Source organism: Channa argus, chromosome 9 (genome assembly GCF_033026475.1).
Source record: "Channa argus isolate prfri chromosome 9, Channa argus male v1.0, whole genome shotgun sequence".
In the NCBI taxonomy this organism is placed as follows: Eukaryota; Metazoa; Chordata; class Actinopteri; order Anabantiformes; family Channidae; genus Channa; species Channa argus.
Window position 1 is genome coordinate 23,362,482 of NC_090205.1, and position 17,241 is coordinate 23,379,722.

The window sequence follows — 17,241 nt, forward strand, 5'->3', positions numbered from 1 at the left end:
ATGTTTTTGTTATAATGTCTATTTATTGTACAGATCCTTAGCAAGGGGAAGGCAATAAGTACAGAGGCCCTAAAGAAGTTTGTATCTCGCAGAAAATGGCAGGTGGGGTATTTTATTTTTTTATTTTTTTATTCCAGTAAAAAACTAGAATACATCTGGAATGTTGATGAATGACATATTTTAATCATATCATATTTCTTTTTACAGCGTTCACTGATCAGCTATAAATCCAAAATGGTCATGAGGTCCATACCTGAGTTGCTAAATGATTCGTCCAGCCATATATCCATTGCTGTTCCCAGGCACCTTAAAGAGGGTTCGCCTTTGCCGTCATCATCCTCTGACTCTGATGAAGACATTGATGAATTGCCATTTATTCCAATGCCACTCAACATGGAATTCTCTGGATCTAGGATCTCCCTAAATGACATTCAGACCAATGAGCAAGAAACAGGGAAGCAGAATGGAACAAGTATATGGTCTGGGTCCACTGTTCAAGCACAGGAAGCAATGGAGTGTGCGACTAAAGAAATGGAGAAAGAAGGAACTGAATCGACGGGTAAAGGCCGCCGGAAAAGGTTACCACAAGATAATGACAGGGGTTCCTCGGATGAAGAATCACCTGCTGAATTGCCACAAAAGTCCGAGTTACCTAGAAAACCCCTGCGAAGGGGTTCGAGCATGGAGTCAGACAAACCAGAGGGTGGACGGAGAAGAGGAGAACTAAGACGTGGAGGCTCAGCTGATAGTGCATTGCTGCTTCGAATTACACCTGAGGAAGAAGCTGGGGAAGGAAACCAAGAAGATGGCAAGGGAGTTCTGAAAAAAGCTGTCTCTATGGAACTACCAAGAAGGAGCACTAGCCCAGGAACTGCCAAAATGAGTCAAGAAGACTATGCTCTCAAACTGGAGCTGATGAGACAGCGTCTTCTTCGCGGTGGTTCTGTGGACAACAAGATGAGTGGGCTGAGAGGCCCTTTATTGGAAACATTAGGAATGGGAGATGAAAAACGTGCAATCTCCTCTGATCGCTACTCACGTACTACTCGATTAGCTCCCCCTCCCCTAACAAGAGCAGCATCCAGTGATTCTCCAAGGGATGAAGTTCCCAAACCCAAAGTATTGCGCAAAAGTGCTTCTTTCAGTCAAGGTGATTCAGAACCTATAGCTTTACACCGCCGGTCAGGAGCTCCTTTGGAAATTCCCTTGGCACAGGTTGAAGAGAGAAGGCTTAAGGAAGCTATATCTATGTCAGCTCTCACGGAGCAAACCAAACTAGACTCTCGTCCGGTGACTCCAAGGGAACCTTCCCCAAAACCATTAGCTTTAGAGTCTATTGTGCAGGAGAGTCCCACCAAAACAGAAAGCGAGGAATCCTTCATGGAGAGAGAAATAAAGCCAGATGAGAGTATGAATGAAAAAATGGATGGGTTGGCTACAGATAGTAATTTTGATGAGAGATCAAGCACAAGTGGTTTCTCAGAAAAGGATATGAGCATATCAGAAGAACCAGTGATTGAACCAGAGTATATGGGCCAGAAAATTCCTACACCTCCTCCTGTGGTCCAAAGTTCTTCTGTAGAAGAGAGAATGGAAAAGGAAGAAGGAGAAAAAGAGCAAGAAGAAGAGAAAGAGAGTATGAAGGAAGAAAAAAGTGTTATTGCGGAATCCGCTACTGAAGAAACTGCAGAAGCTACTGAAGGAAACTTGGACATGGAAGTAAAAATACCTGCTAAATCTTCTGATATGATTATTACCACAAGCTCAGTTATGGTGAGACCAACACAAGAATATTCTCATCCCCCAGCAAATGTCTATGTAACACCCTCTCCTCCTGCTCGAGTTGTTCTTCCAGATGGAAGGACTTCAGCATATGCTAGTATTATGCAAACAATTATGGTCCCATCAGTCCAGCCTCTCAGTAACCCAGCTGTAGACTCTAAAAAAACAGTTGTAGAGAGGCCTGCATCATCAACCACAGTATCAACTGAAAGATTTCCACCTACATATTCACCTGCAGGCATATCCCCTATTTCACCAGGTAAGTCAAAGGCAACAGTCATGTCAACCACTGAACACCCTGCTGTGTACTCCAGGGTAGCATCACCAGAAATAATTACAGAACCCAGTCCACCAAAGACTACCTCAAATTCCTCATCCCAACAAGGGCTTTCAACAGGTATGGACTTGGAGGATATAACCTCTGAAGAGGTCTTTGAGTCTCGCTTCAAAAAACGTGAGTCTTCTCTCTCAAGAAGTCTAAAATTTTTGTCACGGGCCAAGAATGATGACAAATCACCAACTTCCTCAGACTCCACAGAGTCAGGTGAAGAGATATATAGGCCTGGGCCAGTTGGTGCACCATTACAATTAGCCCACAGGAGGCTTGAGGAGAAGTCAAAGTCAGTCCAGGACCTACGTGAAGCTCAGAAGGACCAAGGTTTTATGAAAAGGCTCTCTATGCGGCTAAAGAGAACTCCATCGAGTGAGCGCAAAGATGAAACAAGCAAAGAAGAAGAATCGGTTGCTTCAAGACGAAGGCTTTCTTGGACTCTTGGTCGAAGAGGATCACAGGACAAGAAGGAAGTGGAAATGACGCACAGGGATGGTGGTGGTGACACCATGGTGGAACAAGATGGAAAGGAGCTTAAGAAACATAATGAATCACCTGTGTTGGCAATGCGAAGGAAGATTGAATCAACGGTGGCTGAGATTTCCACCAGAATTCGTAGCTACTCAGAGGAAAGGAGGGCATCAGAAGAGAAGGAGCAAAAGAGGACACCTATTCTTTCCATACTTCGTCGTTCAACATCAGAAAGCCGTGGTATGAAGGTTGCCAGTGTTCCTCAGAACCAGCTGGCATCTCAAGCCAGTAATGGTGCCTCATCAGAGTCTCTAGACTCTATGTCCAGCCTAAAGTCCGACATAACAAAAGGTAAAAGGCAATATCCTCACCTTACTGGAAAATGTCCTTGCTATTTGACTACAGTAATATTAATTGCACTTTCTTAAGTATGAGTCACTTATGCACTTCTCTTGTAAAGGTGCGGAGGCTGAGCGCAGATCCCGTTGGGATCGATGGGGCCTAACCAGAGGGAAGCGAGAAAAGACAGTATCACAGCCAGACATACCGACAGCAATCTCAAGAGATAGTAGTTCCTTACTTTCACGCCAGTACTCCAGACTAGCTTCTGGTAAGTCAAGAAGAAGCATAGCTTTGCAAAAATACCACAGACAAATAGCTTGCCTGGCTACAAGGTCCATAAAATCATGAGAAAAAAAAATTGTATGTCAGCAACAGTGAACCCTGTAGTATCAAATTGTTTCATGATTCTTTATTTCTTTTAGTCAGCATTTTAATTCTTCATAGCAGAGGTAGGTAAAGAGATTTATGGTTTTGTTGGATGTAGCCCAGAGGATATACTGTACAACTATGGACATATGCACAGGATGGAAGTCATTTAATTAGCCTAATGTCTTTGGCTACTAGATTTCCCTCCAGTATTCCACATCAAGCTGAGAGATCATGTCCTGCTGGAGGGGGATCCAGTCACCCTTAGCTGTCTACCAGCTGGCAGCCCACACCCACATATATCTTGGATGAAAGGTACAGATCTCTGATGTAATTAAAGCAGTATTATTCAGCTAGTGATCTCACAGATGCAAGGTTGGACTCACTTCACTTGCTAATTACAATGATTTATATAATTATTTTAGGTCAATGAGTGAATTACCACTATTCATCATTGTCTTTTATCTTGTCTTTTACATGTTTAGCATTACACAGTATGTTTTAGTAAAAGACCATTTATATGCATGTTTCCCCAGACAAGAAGCCCCTGGAGATTGATGCCAGGATGAATATGATCGCCTGCCCTGATGGCCGGCAGCTACTGATGATCATGCAAACAACCAAAAAGGATGCAGGAGTTTATGAATGTGTGGCTGCAAACCCGCTGGCTTCTGTGTCCAGCTCTTGCACGATATCTCTTGCACGTAAGAACAGAGACATATATCATGTTAATCCCATATAAAATGTAATTTATGTTATATGTTGTATGTATATATAAAGACAGAGAGCGAGAAAGAGAGAGAGAGAGAGACTAAGGCACTACTCATATAGACAGACAACAGACATCCTAGTAAGTAACGTGGAGGAAACACAAGGACCGAACATTTGCTATTCACATAGCACAAGATAATCACAAGGCATTTTACATAGTAATGTTGGGCCTTATTGTAGAGAACAGCCCAACGATTCTCCCAAAAGCAAGCATTAGGCAACAATACAGTTTTAAAACTCCTTTGAATGTAATAAACTTCTTAAATAGAACCAGGTTCAGACTGGGCAGCCATCTGCCCGGACTGGTTGGAGTTTGATTCGGAGAGAGAAAAGAAGACCAACAAAAACCAACAGAGAAAATACTGGGAAAATTAGTATGACCAGTAACTGCACTGTGGTTACTGGTCACCTCCGAAGTCAGGCATGCTTACAGAATGGTACAGAAAAAGGAAGATGCCCAGATCAGTATTGCTTGTTGTACAAGGTCTGATAGTAATTTGATTTATTAATTGTATGAACTTTAGTAATAGTAATTAGTTATACTAATCTTGCTATTACAGGCCTGCCTAACTGTCCTGGGACCCCAGAGATTCCTCAGAAGTACAGCAACACAGCTTTAGTATTGTGGAGGCCCTCAGACACCATGGCCCCATGCACGTACTCGCTGGAGAGGAGAGTCGAGGGTCAGTGTGCACAAACAACGCAAAAATGTTTTCTGCTGCCGTTTTGTTTCTTTTTTTTCTTTGTTACTTGTTTTATTATATATTTTAGAAATGTTTTACTTATTTTGTTCTGGCTATTAATATATTTTACTATGGGTCTGGAGAGCCTTACATACTGCAGAGCAAAGCATATTTAGGTATCTACTCTCCTTTCGGCTTATCCCGTGAGTTCGGGGTCGCCACAGCGGAACATTGTCCGCATGTTGATTTGGCACAGTTTTTACACCGGATGCCCTTCCTGACGCAACCCTCCCCAATTTCTACCGGGCTTGGACCGGTACTGCATCGCTGGGGAGGGGGAATGGGCTGTTAGGGGTTCAGTGTCTTGCCCAGGGACACTTCGACATATAGCCAGGGCCGGGGATCGAACCACTGTCCGCAAGCAACTGCCTTTACCAACTGAGCTATAGCCACCAAGGTATCTATTCACATAATGTGGATAGAATTTAGGTTTTGCATTACTGCATAGAAAAAGGTCATCGTTTTTATCCCAAATCCTGTACAGTACTGTTGCTATACATGTGATTCATTAACACATCTACCTTGATGACGAATTTAATAAACTTGTAGCATAATTGTCAACCGAAGCAATTATCAGAATTTTAAAGCAAGATAAAAAATAGTGTTATTTATTTAAATAATCACATTTTTGTAGCAATAAGTTACAATCAGAAGCCAGCAGGTAGTTTTGTAAAGTAAAACATGGTTAAAAACAAAACGAGATCTAATTTTTGAAATCACCTTCTCAAATTCTGCCAGCCCTCAAACCCCTTGCACACATGTACAGCCTGAAAACCAACCAATAAATAAATAAATAAAGTGGGAAAAAGTCTCTAAAATGGCTACAATATGCCTGTAAATACATATTTTCTTTCTTCCTCGACCAGGTGAGACCAACTGGCTGATTGTGGCCACGGGGGTGGCAGACTGTTATTATAATGTAGTCGACCTGCCAGCAGGGGGCTCCTTCAGGTTCAGAGTGGCATGTGTCAACAAAGCTGGCCAAGGCCCCTACAGCAACCTCTCAGAAGTACTTAATTTGGATGTTACAGGTATGTGTGATCTCACAAAAAAGGGAACTGTTTATTTTAGATAAGCAGTAAAATACCTAATAAGGCATTTTCTTTGTGCTTATGTTTTTTTTACTGGGAAAACATGCATTAGAATGTTTTGGAGGGGACAAAAGCCAAGCTTGTGTTGTCCCCTTCATATACAATATTTGGTCAGGTTTTGAGGCGTGTCATCCCTTTCCTTGTCCTCCATTAGAACCAGCTAAACTAACCTCTGCTACTGTGGTGGTCAAGACTGTCCCTGCGACAACTCCTCCCCCGCCTGTAGTCATGACGTCATCCATGAAAGTGCCTTCCATTAAATCGGCTCCTAGTAAATCCACTACGGTGACATCCCAACCTGTCCCTACCTCCTCTTCAGCTTCCACTCCAACTGTATCTAAATCTGCTTCTCCCGTAACTATCAAACCAACTGTTTCAGCTGATAACAGTCACACTGCTGCTGCTCCCCTCATTAGTACAGCCCCATCTTGTCAAACTCCTGTACAGACCACTACAACTGTCCAAACCACGCCAGCCAAAGCCAAGACTACCCTTAGCATAAGTGTGAGCAAACCCCAAACCAAGCTGACACCCCCACCTGTTGTCCCACCTAAACCTCGGAGTCCTGTAAATGCATTCCCAGCCACAACCACTAAACCACCATCTCCCGCACCACAACCTGCACCTGTTATCGGAAAGCCTATTTCATCTGTGCCAACGTATGTGCCAGCAGCGATTGCTAGAGTTGCTCCTACATCTCAATCTAGTTCTGCCTCAACAACCACCACCCTCACAGTTACTCCTGTGACCACCTCGCCACCTGTGGTGGTGGTACAAAGTCTGACACCTACACATCCTGGAGGGGAAAGCTGGAGCACCCAATCTGGACGGGTCACCCCATCTGGACGGATCACACCTTCGGGACGCAGGACACCATTGGGCAAAGCTGGCGAAGGATCTCTGCGCCTGGGAGTTCCACAGAAACCTTACACCTTCATGGATGAGAAAGCAAGGTAATGCTTGTTCCTTGGACAGGACTGTATTTTTTACATAAGGTAAGAAAAACTAATTAAAATGTTGGCAACTCTACAGGACAAACAAGATAATGCTTACAAGGCTTTAGGTGTTCTGGCACAGTTTTGGTAAAAACAAAAAACAAAGCAAGATTTATGTTTTTTTTAAAGAACATTGCATAGTGTGCCATGAGTGAGTTCTTAAAGATAAAACATGTTGAACCCACACAGTAGTAGTATTTTATTATTCAGTATGACAGATGATTGAACACAAAATATTTCAATGTACATGCATTCTCCGCTTTGTTTGCCTACTGGATTTATAATATTTTCTTATCACACAGGGGTCGTTTTGGTGTGATCCGCGAGTGCCGGGAGAATGCGACAGGAAATCTCTTTATGGCAAAGATTGTTCCATATGAGGCAGACACCAAACAGGCAGTGCTGCAGGAGTATGACATCCTCAAGTCTCTTCATCATGAAAGGATCATGGCTCTGCATGAAGCTTACGTCACACCACGCTACCTCGTGCTTATATCTGAGTACTGCAGTGGAAAGGAGCTGCTCTATAGCCTTATAGACAGGTAAAGCTACAGTGCTGTATTTGGTTGAGCAGAAACAACATTTCTAAAATCAGTTCTAACATCATTTTAAAATGCATCAGAATATCTGCCCTAGTAAGCTGTTTTTTGTTTCCTCTCAGGTTCCGTTACTCTGAAGACGACGTGGTGACTTATATTGTGCAGATCCTCCAGGGCCTGGACTACCTCCATACTCGACGCATCCTGCATCTGGACATCAAGCCAGACAACATCATTGTCACCTACATGAATGTCATCAAGATCATAGATTTTGGCAGTGCTCAAACTTACAACCCACTCTTCCTCAAGCAGTTCAGCCCTCCTATTGGAACATTGGAGTACATGTGTAAGTTTTTCTACAAATCTAATAGTCTGGCAATCTAATGAATATTTTTATACTACCCGAAGAATATGGTTTTGAAATTGAAACCCTTCTCATGTTCACTTGATCCCCTGCCCACAACCCTGGTTAAAGCTTGTCTCCGTTCTTTGTCTACTTTTAATATCAACATTATACATGCTTCCCTTACTTCAGGTATTGGCCCATCCTCTTTGAAAACTGGAATTATTACTCCCATTCTTAATAATCCTGGTTCAGACCAACAGTTTCAGGCCTATTATGAATTTACCATTTCTCTCAAATATTCTGAAAAATGTTGCTGCTTAGGGCCACAATAATCTCTCACACCATAATCTGTAAGAACAAATCTAATGTGGTTTCCGCCCTGTTCATAGCACAGAGACAGTACCGCCACTCTCCATGCTCCATCCATGCTTTAGTCACATCCCGTTTAGATTATTGTAATTCTCTCAGGTTCTGTTTGCCTCAAAAATCCCTCCATAAACTTCAACTGGTTCAGAACTCAGCTGCCCATGTTCTCACCAGAACCCACTTCCCAGATCATATTACCCCCATCTTCAGACAACTCCATTGGCTCCCAGTCCATCTCCGCATTAACTATAAGATTTTACTTCTCATATTCAAAGCCCTCCATAACCTCGCACCCCCCCCCATACCTGTCAGGGCTCCTTCAGTCATATACACGCTCACGCTCCCTATATTCATCCTCAGCCCACCTCCTGTCCACTCCACAAGCTTGCTTGTCTTCTATGGCGGCTAGAGCATTCAGTGCCCCCCATCTCTGGAATTCCCTTCCATCAGATCTTTGATTCTATAGAATCTCTCCCCATCTTAAAACTCACCTCTTCTGTCCTAATCACCTAAAATCAATAATCAAAACATTCTTCTTTTTTCAAACAGTTTATTTTATGTTGGTTTTCTTATACTATACTACTGTTGCTAATCTGGTTGTTTTTATTTTGTGTCTGTAAAGTGAGCCTGAGTGTTGAGAAAGGCGCCTTTAAATAAAATGTATTTTTATATTGTTATTATTAAAATGAAGCCAATGAACTCACATTCTGAATGAGTCACATTTTCAGCAATCCCAAAATGAGATTAACATCAGCAATAAATTGCCTCTACTTACAGTCAATGTTTGTCAGTTTCCTCCTAGGATTAGCTCATTTGTGTGCTACAGACATACTGTACATTGCTGTTTAAAAACTATTACACAACATGCCCCCTTTCTTTACAGTCTACTAGCTAAACAAAGCAGAGATCAGGCAAAGAGGTCTTGTGAATACACAGCTTACTCTTGCATGGTTAACACACTCTGTAACACATTATGGCTGTTCTGAGCTTTTGGGATAACAATTTTCTAAACTATTTGGGTCACATCTTTAACGGCCTTATCTTTTAAGGATTTTCCAGTTATATTGTATGGAATATTACTAATTCCAGAGAGTCAATCACAACACAGGAAATCGGGGCAGATAACTTTCACTTTTACTATAATTCCAATTCCAGTGTAATTTGGGAAGCTGTGGATTAGTTTCAGGAGTTTCAATGGTCACATGTATCATCTGCACAGGAAGAAATATGGGTTAACACACATTTTAAAATGACAGTGTAAACCTCAAATATTGCTTACTGTAAAGAGCTAGCACACTAACACCTAGATAAATACACGTCATACAGTATAGATATCAGCCATATCAGCTTAACAGTATTAGTGTGACCAAAATGTAGGGTTGGGGCAGGTTTGGTTAGTCAGCATTACATGCCCACATACTTTAAACCAAAAATAAACATGGTTCTTCATTTCTGTGAAATGATGATGTACACTATGAAAAACCATTGAATATTGGGTGTTTGGTGTATATTTAATAAATGAGCTCTAAGCAGTTATTGATGGTATGAAGGCACTCAAAGAACGTTTTTGTGTTTTGAAGTATAAACGTTTAAGATTGTGTCGCTTTAAATATGCAAGACATATCTGCTAATTTTAGGAAGAAAATTACTACACAACTACAGTTTGTGTTGTGCAAAGACTATTAGCAAGTTTATTAGTTCTTTGTAAAATAAAATAATGAAGCCAGTGCATTTATCTTTTCTTCTCCTTGTAGCTCCAGAAATGTTGAAAGGGGATGTAGTGGGTCCTCCAGCTGACATCTGGAGTGTGGGCGTACTGACTTTCATCATGTGAGTGCTGCTTTCACAGTTTCCACTCAGCAGGCCTTCTTTAAATAGAAAATAGAAAAATAGGGGTGAAATTGGGCTTGTGATTAAGAAAGTTTTTTTTTTTTTATAGTGCATTGTTACAATGTTTTAAAGGATTTACACTGTGTCTTGACTATTCCAGGTTGAGTGGCAGGTCGCCTTTCATGGAAAATGACCTTCAGGAGACTGAAGCTAAGATCCAGGCAGCAAAGTTTGACCTCTCTAAACTCTACCAGAATGTGTCCCAAAGTGCCTCTCTGTTTCTTAAGAAGATCCTTTGTAGCTACCCTTGGTAAGCTGAACAGTTGTGGTTTTGTCATTTGAAAAATGTCTATCATTGCCCATTACTAAGCCTTAATTTAATAGTGCCAGACAAACATACCAAAAATGTACTCAATTCAGAGGAACTGTTTTTGTGACCAAATCCCTCTGCATACAATGTTTGATTATTTGGCTCCTCACTGTCATCTTCAACAGGGCCCGTCCATCCATTAAGGACTGCTTCAATAACTCCTGGCTTCAGGATGCCTACTTGATGCGCCTTCGTAGGCAGACTCTCACCTTTACAACCACGCGTCTCAAGGAATTCTTAGCTGACCAGCAGCGCAGGCGAGAGGAGGTGGCCACCAAGCACAAAGTTCTGCTGCGGTCCTACCAGAGCTCGCCTCAAACACCCACCAGCCCAGCCACACCAAATGTGCCAACCTCACCTGCCACACCAGTCACCCAGTGAAAACAGGCTTCCAAACATCAGTTGGCAGGACTGTACGAGGTGAAAGTCTTCAGAGTGAGGCAAGACTTTGGGCTGGTGGGGGTGCTGTAGTCCCTTGAGGTCTGAGCTGTTGAACATGGTCGAAACAGAGAAAACAAAACTCACATAACCAGCAGTGGCTCTGTGACCTTCTGATACGTCAGTCCCTTTTCTTTTCTGATTCTTAAAGGGCAACTACACCCTCAAATTCTGCACGGAGTTACTCTGCCAGCATATTTCAAACAATGCAACAGAGGTGAAGAAGCATCGACTGACCACGAGGAGATACACGGGGACTGACCACAGCTCAGTGTAGCATAGACAGAGTCAGAGCTCACCAGCCATAAGAAGAAGCTACTTTCAGACTTTCTTGGCAGAGGTTAACAGTCATTCATGTCAACCGTGAACACGCCCAGCCTTTTCGTGGCCCTTTATGAGAGACAGTGTTTGGACACCTGTGCTGCTGCTCATCGAGCTCATTGGCTTGCTGGTGTGTGGGTGTCTCAGTACGTAGCTGTAGCCCTGGTGTTCGTCATAGTTAGCTTTTAACTTCAACAGCCCTAAAAATCCCATTGGGCTCTGATGACAGCAGACTTATTGGCAAGCCTGTGTGCTGTTTTTATGCCACTGTTGAGGATATACAACATTATTTTTCAGCTTTAATCAGGCTCACCAGTGCCAATGCTAACAGACATTGGAGCCAGAGGATTTCGCTGAACCAATCTTTCAAATCCTAACAGAGAGAAATGAGCTAAATTACAGCAGAAAAGGGTGTTTATACACACATTATGAGTTTTGTTGTTGTCAACATCATATGCTGACTAAACTCTATGTAATTATGGGCGCAGGATGAAAGAAGATAATTTAGGGTGTAGTTACTCTTTTATGGAAATCTAAAAGAATCTTTTCTCACCAATAGGAGTTGTAATTAAATCAGCGTAAGTTGTGCTACTTGGGTTTTTATACTGCTGTAGCACCTCCTTTGACTGTCAAGATGGTAGTGGCTAAAAATGATTTTATTGGGGTTTTTTCTAGAGTTTTAAAACACACTGGGTTCAGAAGATACATTGGAGGATTCTCTACAAGGGCTAATATAGATTTCTTCCCTAATGTTACAAAATTAAATACTGATGTTTCTCTTACTCATTTTTGGAATTTGATAATAGATCAACTTTGCTCTTGGTGATAATATGAACAGCACATGTGGCTGCCTGCAAGGCTGTCAGTGTGTTGGTGCTTAGCAAAAAGTAGTTCCTTCACCATCAATAAGCTAACAAGCATCTCATTAGCTTCCACTTAAACTAAACTCTTACACTCAGCCCATTGTAAAGGATCCAGTTTGATTAGCAGTGCAGAAACATTACCACACGTCTCTAGTGTTTAATCTAAAATCTAATGAGGTTTACAGGTTAACCTAGTCATGGTGAGTTCTGTGCAGTGACCTCTGTCTGTGTGAGGCCCTTAATGAATGTTAGAATATTCAGAGGGTTAATGGTAACTGAGTTGCTTTGAAAACCCACTGGTGATACTGGGGTGCCTCTAAGTGCCCTTAAAGAGTTTGCATTAGTCAGCATAAAAAAGCAATTACAATTCATTGAAAATAATGATGATTACCACCTTGCTGAGCGTAATGCTTTTCATGTTAGCTGTAAGATTCAGTTTATTACAGCTACTGCTATATTTGTTTTTTGTTTTTTTAAGTATACATTTTGTGTACGTTTTATTTTAGGTAAGATTTGGAGTGGTTGTAATAAGCATAACATTTTAAATTTAATTCCTTAAGATTCATACAACTTTTTAGTTTCCAGCCCATATAAGTTTATACAGCACACATGTTGAGGTATTTACCTCCTATCTATCTATCCATCTATTTATTTTTGCAAATTATTTATTGGCCGTATATTGAACGAGCTCATGAGCATGAGTTTTTGGATACCGTTTTTCCAAATATACAGTCCCTAGAAAAATAACTGACACTTTTTGCAGTTTCCTGATTTTCTGCAAAAATATCTACAAACAGTCCACTCCTTAGTGTCCAGGGGTCCAGGTCCAAAGACAGTAAAGCAGCTCCATGTGATAAGGCTCCCTCCACCATGTGCCGCTGTTGGGATGATGTTTTCATGTTGGTAGCCAGTTTTTTTTCATGCCATACATTGTTCCCAGAATTTTCTACCTTTGTTTCATTCATCCAAAAGATACTTTCATAGTGTTTTGGAGCTTCAAGGTGGTCTTCAGCAAACTTCAGGCGTGCTGCAATCTTGTTTTTGGAGTTCAATGGCTTCCTCCGCGGTGTTATGCTATGGATACCATACCAGGTCACATACGATGACCACTTTTATGTAGAAAACCAGGAAAATTCAAACAGTGCCATTTTCTCATATACAAGTATGAGCGTATTCCAGTACACCGGTTTTGAGGTTAAATTTCTCATAAAGCAGTGATCCATTGATTATTTCTCCTTATTATTTAATGATAAATATATTTTTAATTGTTCTTCTATTTTTCAACATCACTTTGCCTTTTGAGGGCAAATTCAGTTTGCAGACCAGCATGTGAAATATTTGCACAAATGTCAACTGGTACTAGTACAGATTTGCACTGTTGACACACAAAGTGTTATTTCTGTGACAGATTGCAGTCGTTTAAAGGGCAACTTCACCAAATGTTAACTTGTTCTCTATGGCTTTAGTTTAGGGTTTAAATGTACATTAATGTTTTAAACTCCCCTCTGTATTCCCTGTATTGAAACATTTCTCCAATTCTAGCTGAAAAACTCCAGATGACATGACCCGGAGGAATTTTACACCGTTAGGTGTTCAGATGATGTCATCTGGGGGAGCTCTGGAAAAGCAGGTTGAACATGATTACAAACTCCATAGCATAAGATAACATGTCATCTGGAGGCATTTTTCAGTTAAAAGTAGAGAGATAATTTGATATAGGGAAGTCAATGGGATGTTTGATGGCAGTTATGTACATGTAATAGCCAAACTAGAGCCATAAGAAGCAAGTTCAATATCAGTGAAGGTGTCCTTTAAGTATCAAATACTGTACAAGTGGATACTAGTCTGTTTTGGGCTCTATGAAGCTGCATCGTACATAAAATCATGAGTTATTTTAAGGTGTATTGACTGACAGAGTTTGTAATTTTATTACATTATTTTACTACTTATATATATTTAGGTAAATATGCTAGGTAAATACTGCCCATTTCTGCAGCTCTTTGTGTTTTTGGCACTTGTCATTTTCCTATGCAGAAAAGAGGTTAATCACAAAGGGAGTTGTTGGAGCAAGATCAACATGAGAATGCAATGCTTCATGCAAATCTAAAAGTCTGTACAATCTTTCAACTCTATCCTTTAATCATATAAAATGAAAAGTGCTTTATAAGCAGATGGCAGGGTTTTAAACAGAAATTGAACGCTCCACATTTTGTATGAAACTCCTGTGTTGTATTGCTGTGCCTCGTGATGGATATTAGACCCACAGAGTTTGGTAAAAGAATGAATAGTTCTTTATTTTGGTTATATGAATGTGACTGCTTTGTGTATGTGTGTGTGTGTTTCACAATCTGTTTATTTATTGAGTGACTGCATTTGTTACAGCTTTTGCGTTTTCTTTTGTGAAATTTCTGAATCTGGCATGGAAAAGGCATGACAGCTGTTAAGGCTATGAACAATAAAGGAAATGTGACAGTAAGTGAATATCGTGTGACATTTCTGTATCCACAGTAGCAGAAAACGACTAACGTAGTAGCTTTACCATTAGCTGCTGTTGAATTTGACATTGTGGGCGACTGTGGCGCAGGAAGGTAGAGCGGTTGTCCACCAATTTCACAGTTGTTGGTTCAATCCCCGGCTCCTCCGGTCATATGTCGAAGTGTCCTTGAGCAAGACACTGAACCCCAACTTAGCTGCTCCCGGTGAGTGTTGGCCAGCTGCATAGCAGCTCCCCCATCGGTGTATGAATGTGTGTGTGATTGTGAGTGTGAATGGGTGAATAAGAAGCAGTGTAAAGTGCTTTGAGTGCCAATAGGTAGAAAAGCGCTATATAAGTGCAGACCATTTACCATTTACATTGTGTGACAGTCCTCAGGGTAAAGCCACTCCCTGCAAATGACCCTAAAGACCTTCAGTTATGAGCTCATTTTCACCAGGGATAACTCACATTTCAACATACATCTGTCTACTATCTAAACAACCACTAACAAAACTATTAACTGCCCCAATGATTCTCAGGAGTGTTTGACTTGAACGCTATATAAGGATGGGAAATTAACTCAGTAACATTTGTTGTGCGTCTTCAATCAGTCTTGTCATGTATTTCATTATATCCAAAGAAGGATAAGGGAGGACTCTGTGCTGATTTGTTCATCTTAATCCTTGAGGACTTACAGGGCTCCTCCTAACCTGTAGATATAAAGTGAGAAGCCTTTTAGGTTTGCTGACTGCGGAGTAGAGTGAATACAGCGCTGGCCTTTAAGAGAATCTCCAAGGTAAGAATGTCTGACTTACTGAAAACCATTGACAGTAATTCTGCAATGGGGCTTAGTAGATTTAATTTTAGGTTTTGTCTTAATGACTTACGAGTGCTAACTAGCTCTGACTGTGGCAGATGTCCAAAGCGAAGGCTGCACCCCCTCCCGGGTGCACTCTGAACATTAATGATCCTCAGGTCCAGGAGGCAGCCATCCGAATCCAGGCCTCATATCGCGGCCACAGGTACCAAAATCTCCAGTTTCTGACTTTTAGGAGCCTTTTGAGTTGAAACAATGCTGTTGTGTAAGATGTCACTAACATAGTGCTGGTCGGATCACTGTGCTAAACTGACAATCTGAACAGCCTCCCACTTAAAGGAATGTGCATTCACAAAGGGGGAAGGACAGGTTGTTTAGTCTTACATGTAAACAAGTACAATGTAGTGAAAGCATCTGAGAGAGACATGTCCCTCTGAACAACACCTCCCTCTATGACAGCAGCTATTTGCCTTTCCTTCAAATGTGGACATAAACCTGTACATTTATACTTTTCTATAATCTACTTGGTTTGAAGCATTTTGAAGCCATTTGAATTTGAAGCTTTTATTGCTGTGGTTTTCACATAGGTCGCGTAAAGAGCTGCGAGAGAGAGGCCCTCCCAAGATCCTGCAGGAGCTCAAAGATGTGGTTCTTGTCGAGGGCAGTGCTGCAAAGCTGGAGTGCAGAGTTAGTGCTTTCCCAGATCCTTTTATTGTCTGGTTCAAGGATGGCAAAGAGCTGAAGGACGGTCCCAAATACTGCTACGTGTTTGAAGACCCAGATTTTGTGGCACTCGTAGTTCGAGATGGGGTTCTGGCTGACCTGGGAAAATACACTGTTACCATTAAGAATCCATTTGGAGAGACATCTGGATGTGCTTGTATTCTGGTGGAGGGTGTGTACAGATTTGTAGAACAGAATAGTAAAACTTCATATTTGAAGTAATATCCTATAATACTTTTCTAACAAATCATAATGCTCTAACAGTCCCTGCTAAGGTTTCTAAAGGCCCAGACAATGTTAAAGCCAAAAGGGGGACAACAGTGGTGCTCAAAGCTGAAATAAGTGGGGAGCCTCCTCCAGATGTTGCCTGGCTGAAAGATGGAGATGACATTGAAGAAGACGACAGGTGGGCTCAGTCAGGAGGAATGCTGAGTTAATTTGTATTTACATTGGTTTGTATTGCTTTTTTAGGATGTCTGCATGCAGAACACATGGGAACCGAATTGTTACGGGGAATGGATTCAAATAATGATATGGCTTACATCCCTCAAATCGTCACATAGTGTTAACTGCACTGTGACATTATGTCAACTAGACAGACACCTGAATGAGACATCTATACATAACTTTAGACTTATAAACTCATTCTGTACAGATTTTTTTTAGGAGAGAATAAATAACAATGGGTGATTTGATAAGTACTGTGTCTGTGTCTTTCAGAGTATTCTTTGATGTTGGAGACACCAACACAATGTTGACCATCAAAAACGCAAAGTTGTCTGATGCTGGGAAGTATGAGGTGTTTGTGGAGAACAATCTGGGCACGGACCAGTCCTTTGCACGTGTGGACATCCTGTAGTTCAGCCTCACAAATATGTGTTCTCTTAGAGATTAATGAAATGGACAAATGACTGTTTTACTGCTGTTTTCAAAAGTGTAAATAACATAAATTGTGCTCATAATAAAAAGGGATTTTTTTTTGCTAATGACTTGGTTTTAGTTGTTTTTTTTATTATCCAGTATTGATCATGAGATAACATATTCATATTAAGAATACATGCAATATTTGTTTCTGATCTGGTAAAAAGGCATTTATAAAACTGTATTTTGTCCCAGTAATATTATATTCAGTGAACACATGAATACATTAAGGATAACATAAAGGCTCGGTAAGGGAAAATGCTACCCTATCACTGATTTGTAAAATGTAATTTAAAAAACTTCTCTCTTCAGGACAAAGTAATTTGAACAAATTCAACC

General features: G+C 41.1%; 2 protein-coding genes across 2 annotated transcripts in view; both read left to right on the forward strand.

Moving 5' to 3' along the window:
* Positions 1 to 11,898, forward strand: part of spegb (striated muscle enriched protein kinase b) — a 32,842-nt gene extending 20,944 nt beyond the window's left edge. Inside the window, exons 29-41 of the mRNA XM_067516386.1 lie at positions 34 to 102; positions 208 to 2,935; positions 3,045 to 3,194; positions 3,491 to 3,607; positions 3,829 to 3,996; positions 4,624 to 4,746; positions 5,673 to 5,837; positions 6,052 to 6,850; positions 7,195 to 7,434; positions 7,554 to 7,777; positions 9,898 to 9,973; positions 10,134 to 10,283; positions 10,469 to 11,898. Of these exons, the coding sequence (XP_067372487.1) occupies positions 34 to 102; positions 208 to 2,935; positions 3,045 to 3,194; positions 3,491 to 3,607; positions 3,829 to 3,996; positions 4,624 to 4,746; positions 5,673 to 5,837; positions 6,052 to 6,850; positions 7,195 to 7,434; positions 7,554 to 7,777; positions 9,898 to 9,973; positions 10,134 to 10,283; positions 10,469 to 10,724 (5,265 nt within the window). The 3' untranslated portion in view covers positions 10,725 to 11,898. The remainder of the gene's footprint in view (positions 1 to 33; positions 103 to 207; positions 2,936 to 3,044; positions 3,195 to 3,490; positions 3,608 to 3,828; positions 3,997 to 4,623; positions 4,747 to 5,672; positions 5,838 to 6,051; positions 6,851 to 7,194; positions 7,435 to 7,553; positions 7,778 to 9,897; positions 9,974 to 10,133; positions 10,284 to 10,468) is intronic.
* Positions 11,899 to 14,547: 2,649 nt separating this feature from the next.
* Positions 14,548 to 16,961, forward strand: LOC137133136 (SPEG neighbor protein-like). The gene is made up of 5 exons (XM_067516387.1): positions 14,548 to 15,237; positions 15,357 to 15,463; positions 15,846 to 16,153; positions 16,246 to 16,387; positions 16,702 to 16,961. The coding sequence occupies exons 2-5, from the start codon at positions 15,357 to 15,359 to the stop codon at positions 16,838 to 16,840; spliced, it is 696 nt and encodes a 231-aa protein (XP_067372488.1). The 5' UTR covers positions 14,548 to 15,237; the 3' UTR covers positions 16,841 to 16,961.
* Positions 16,962 to 17,241: the final 280 nt, after the last annotated feature.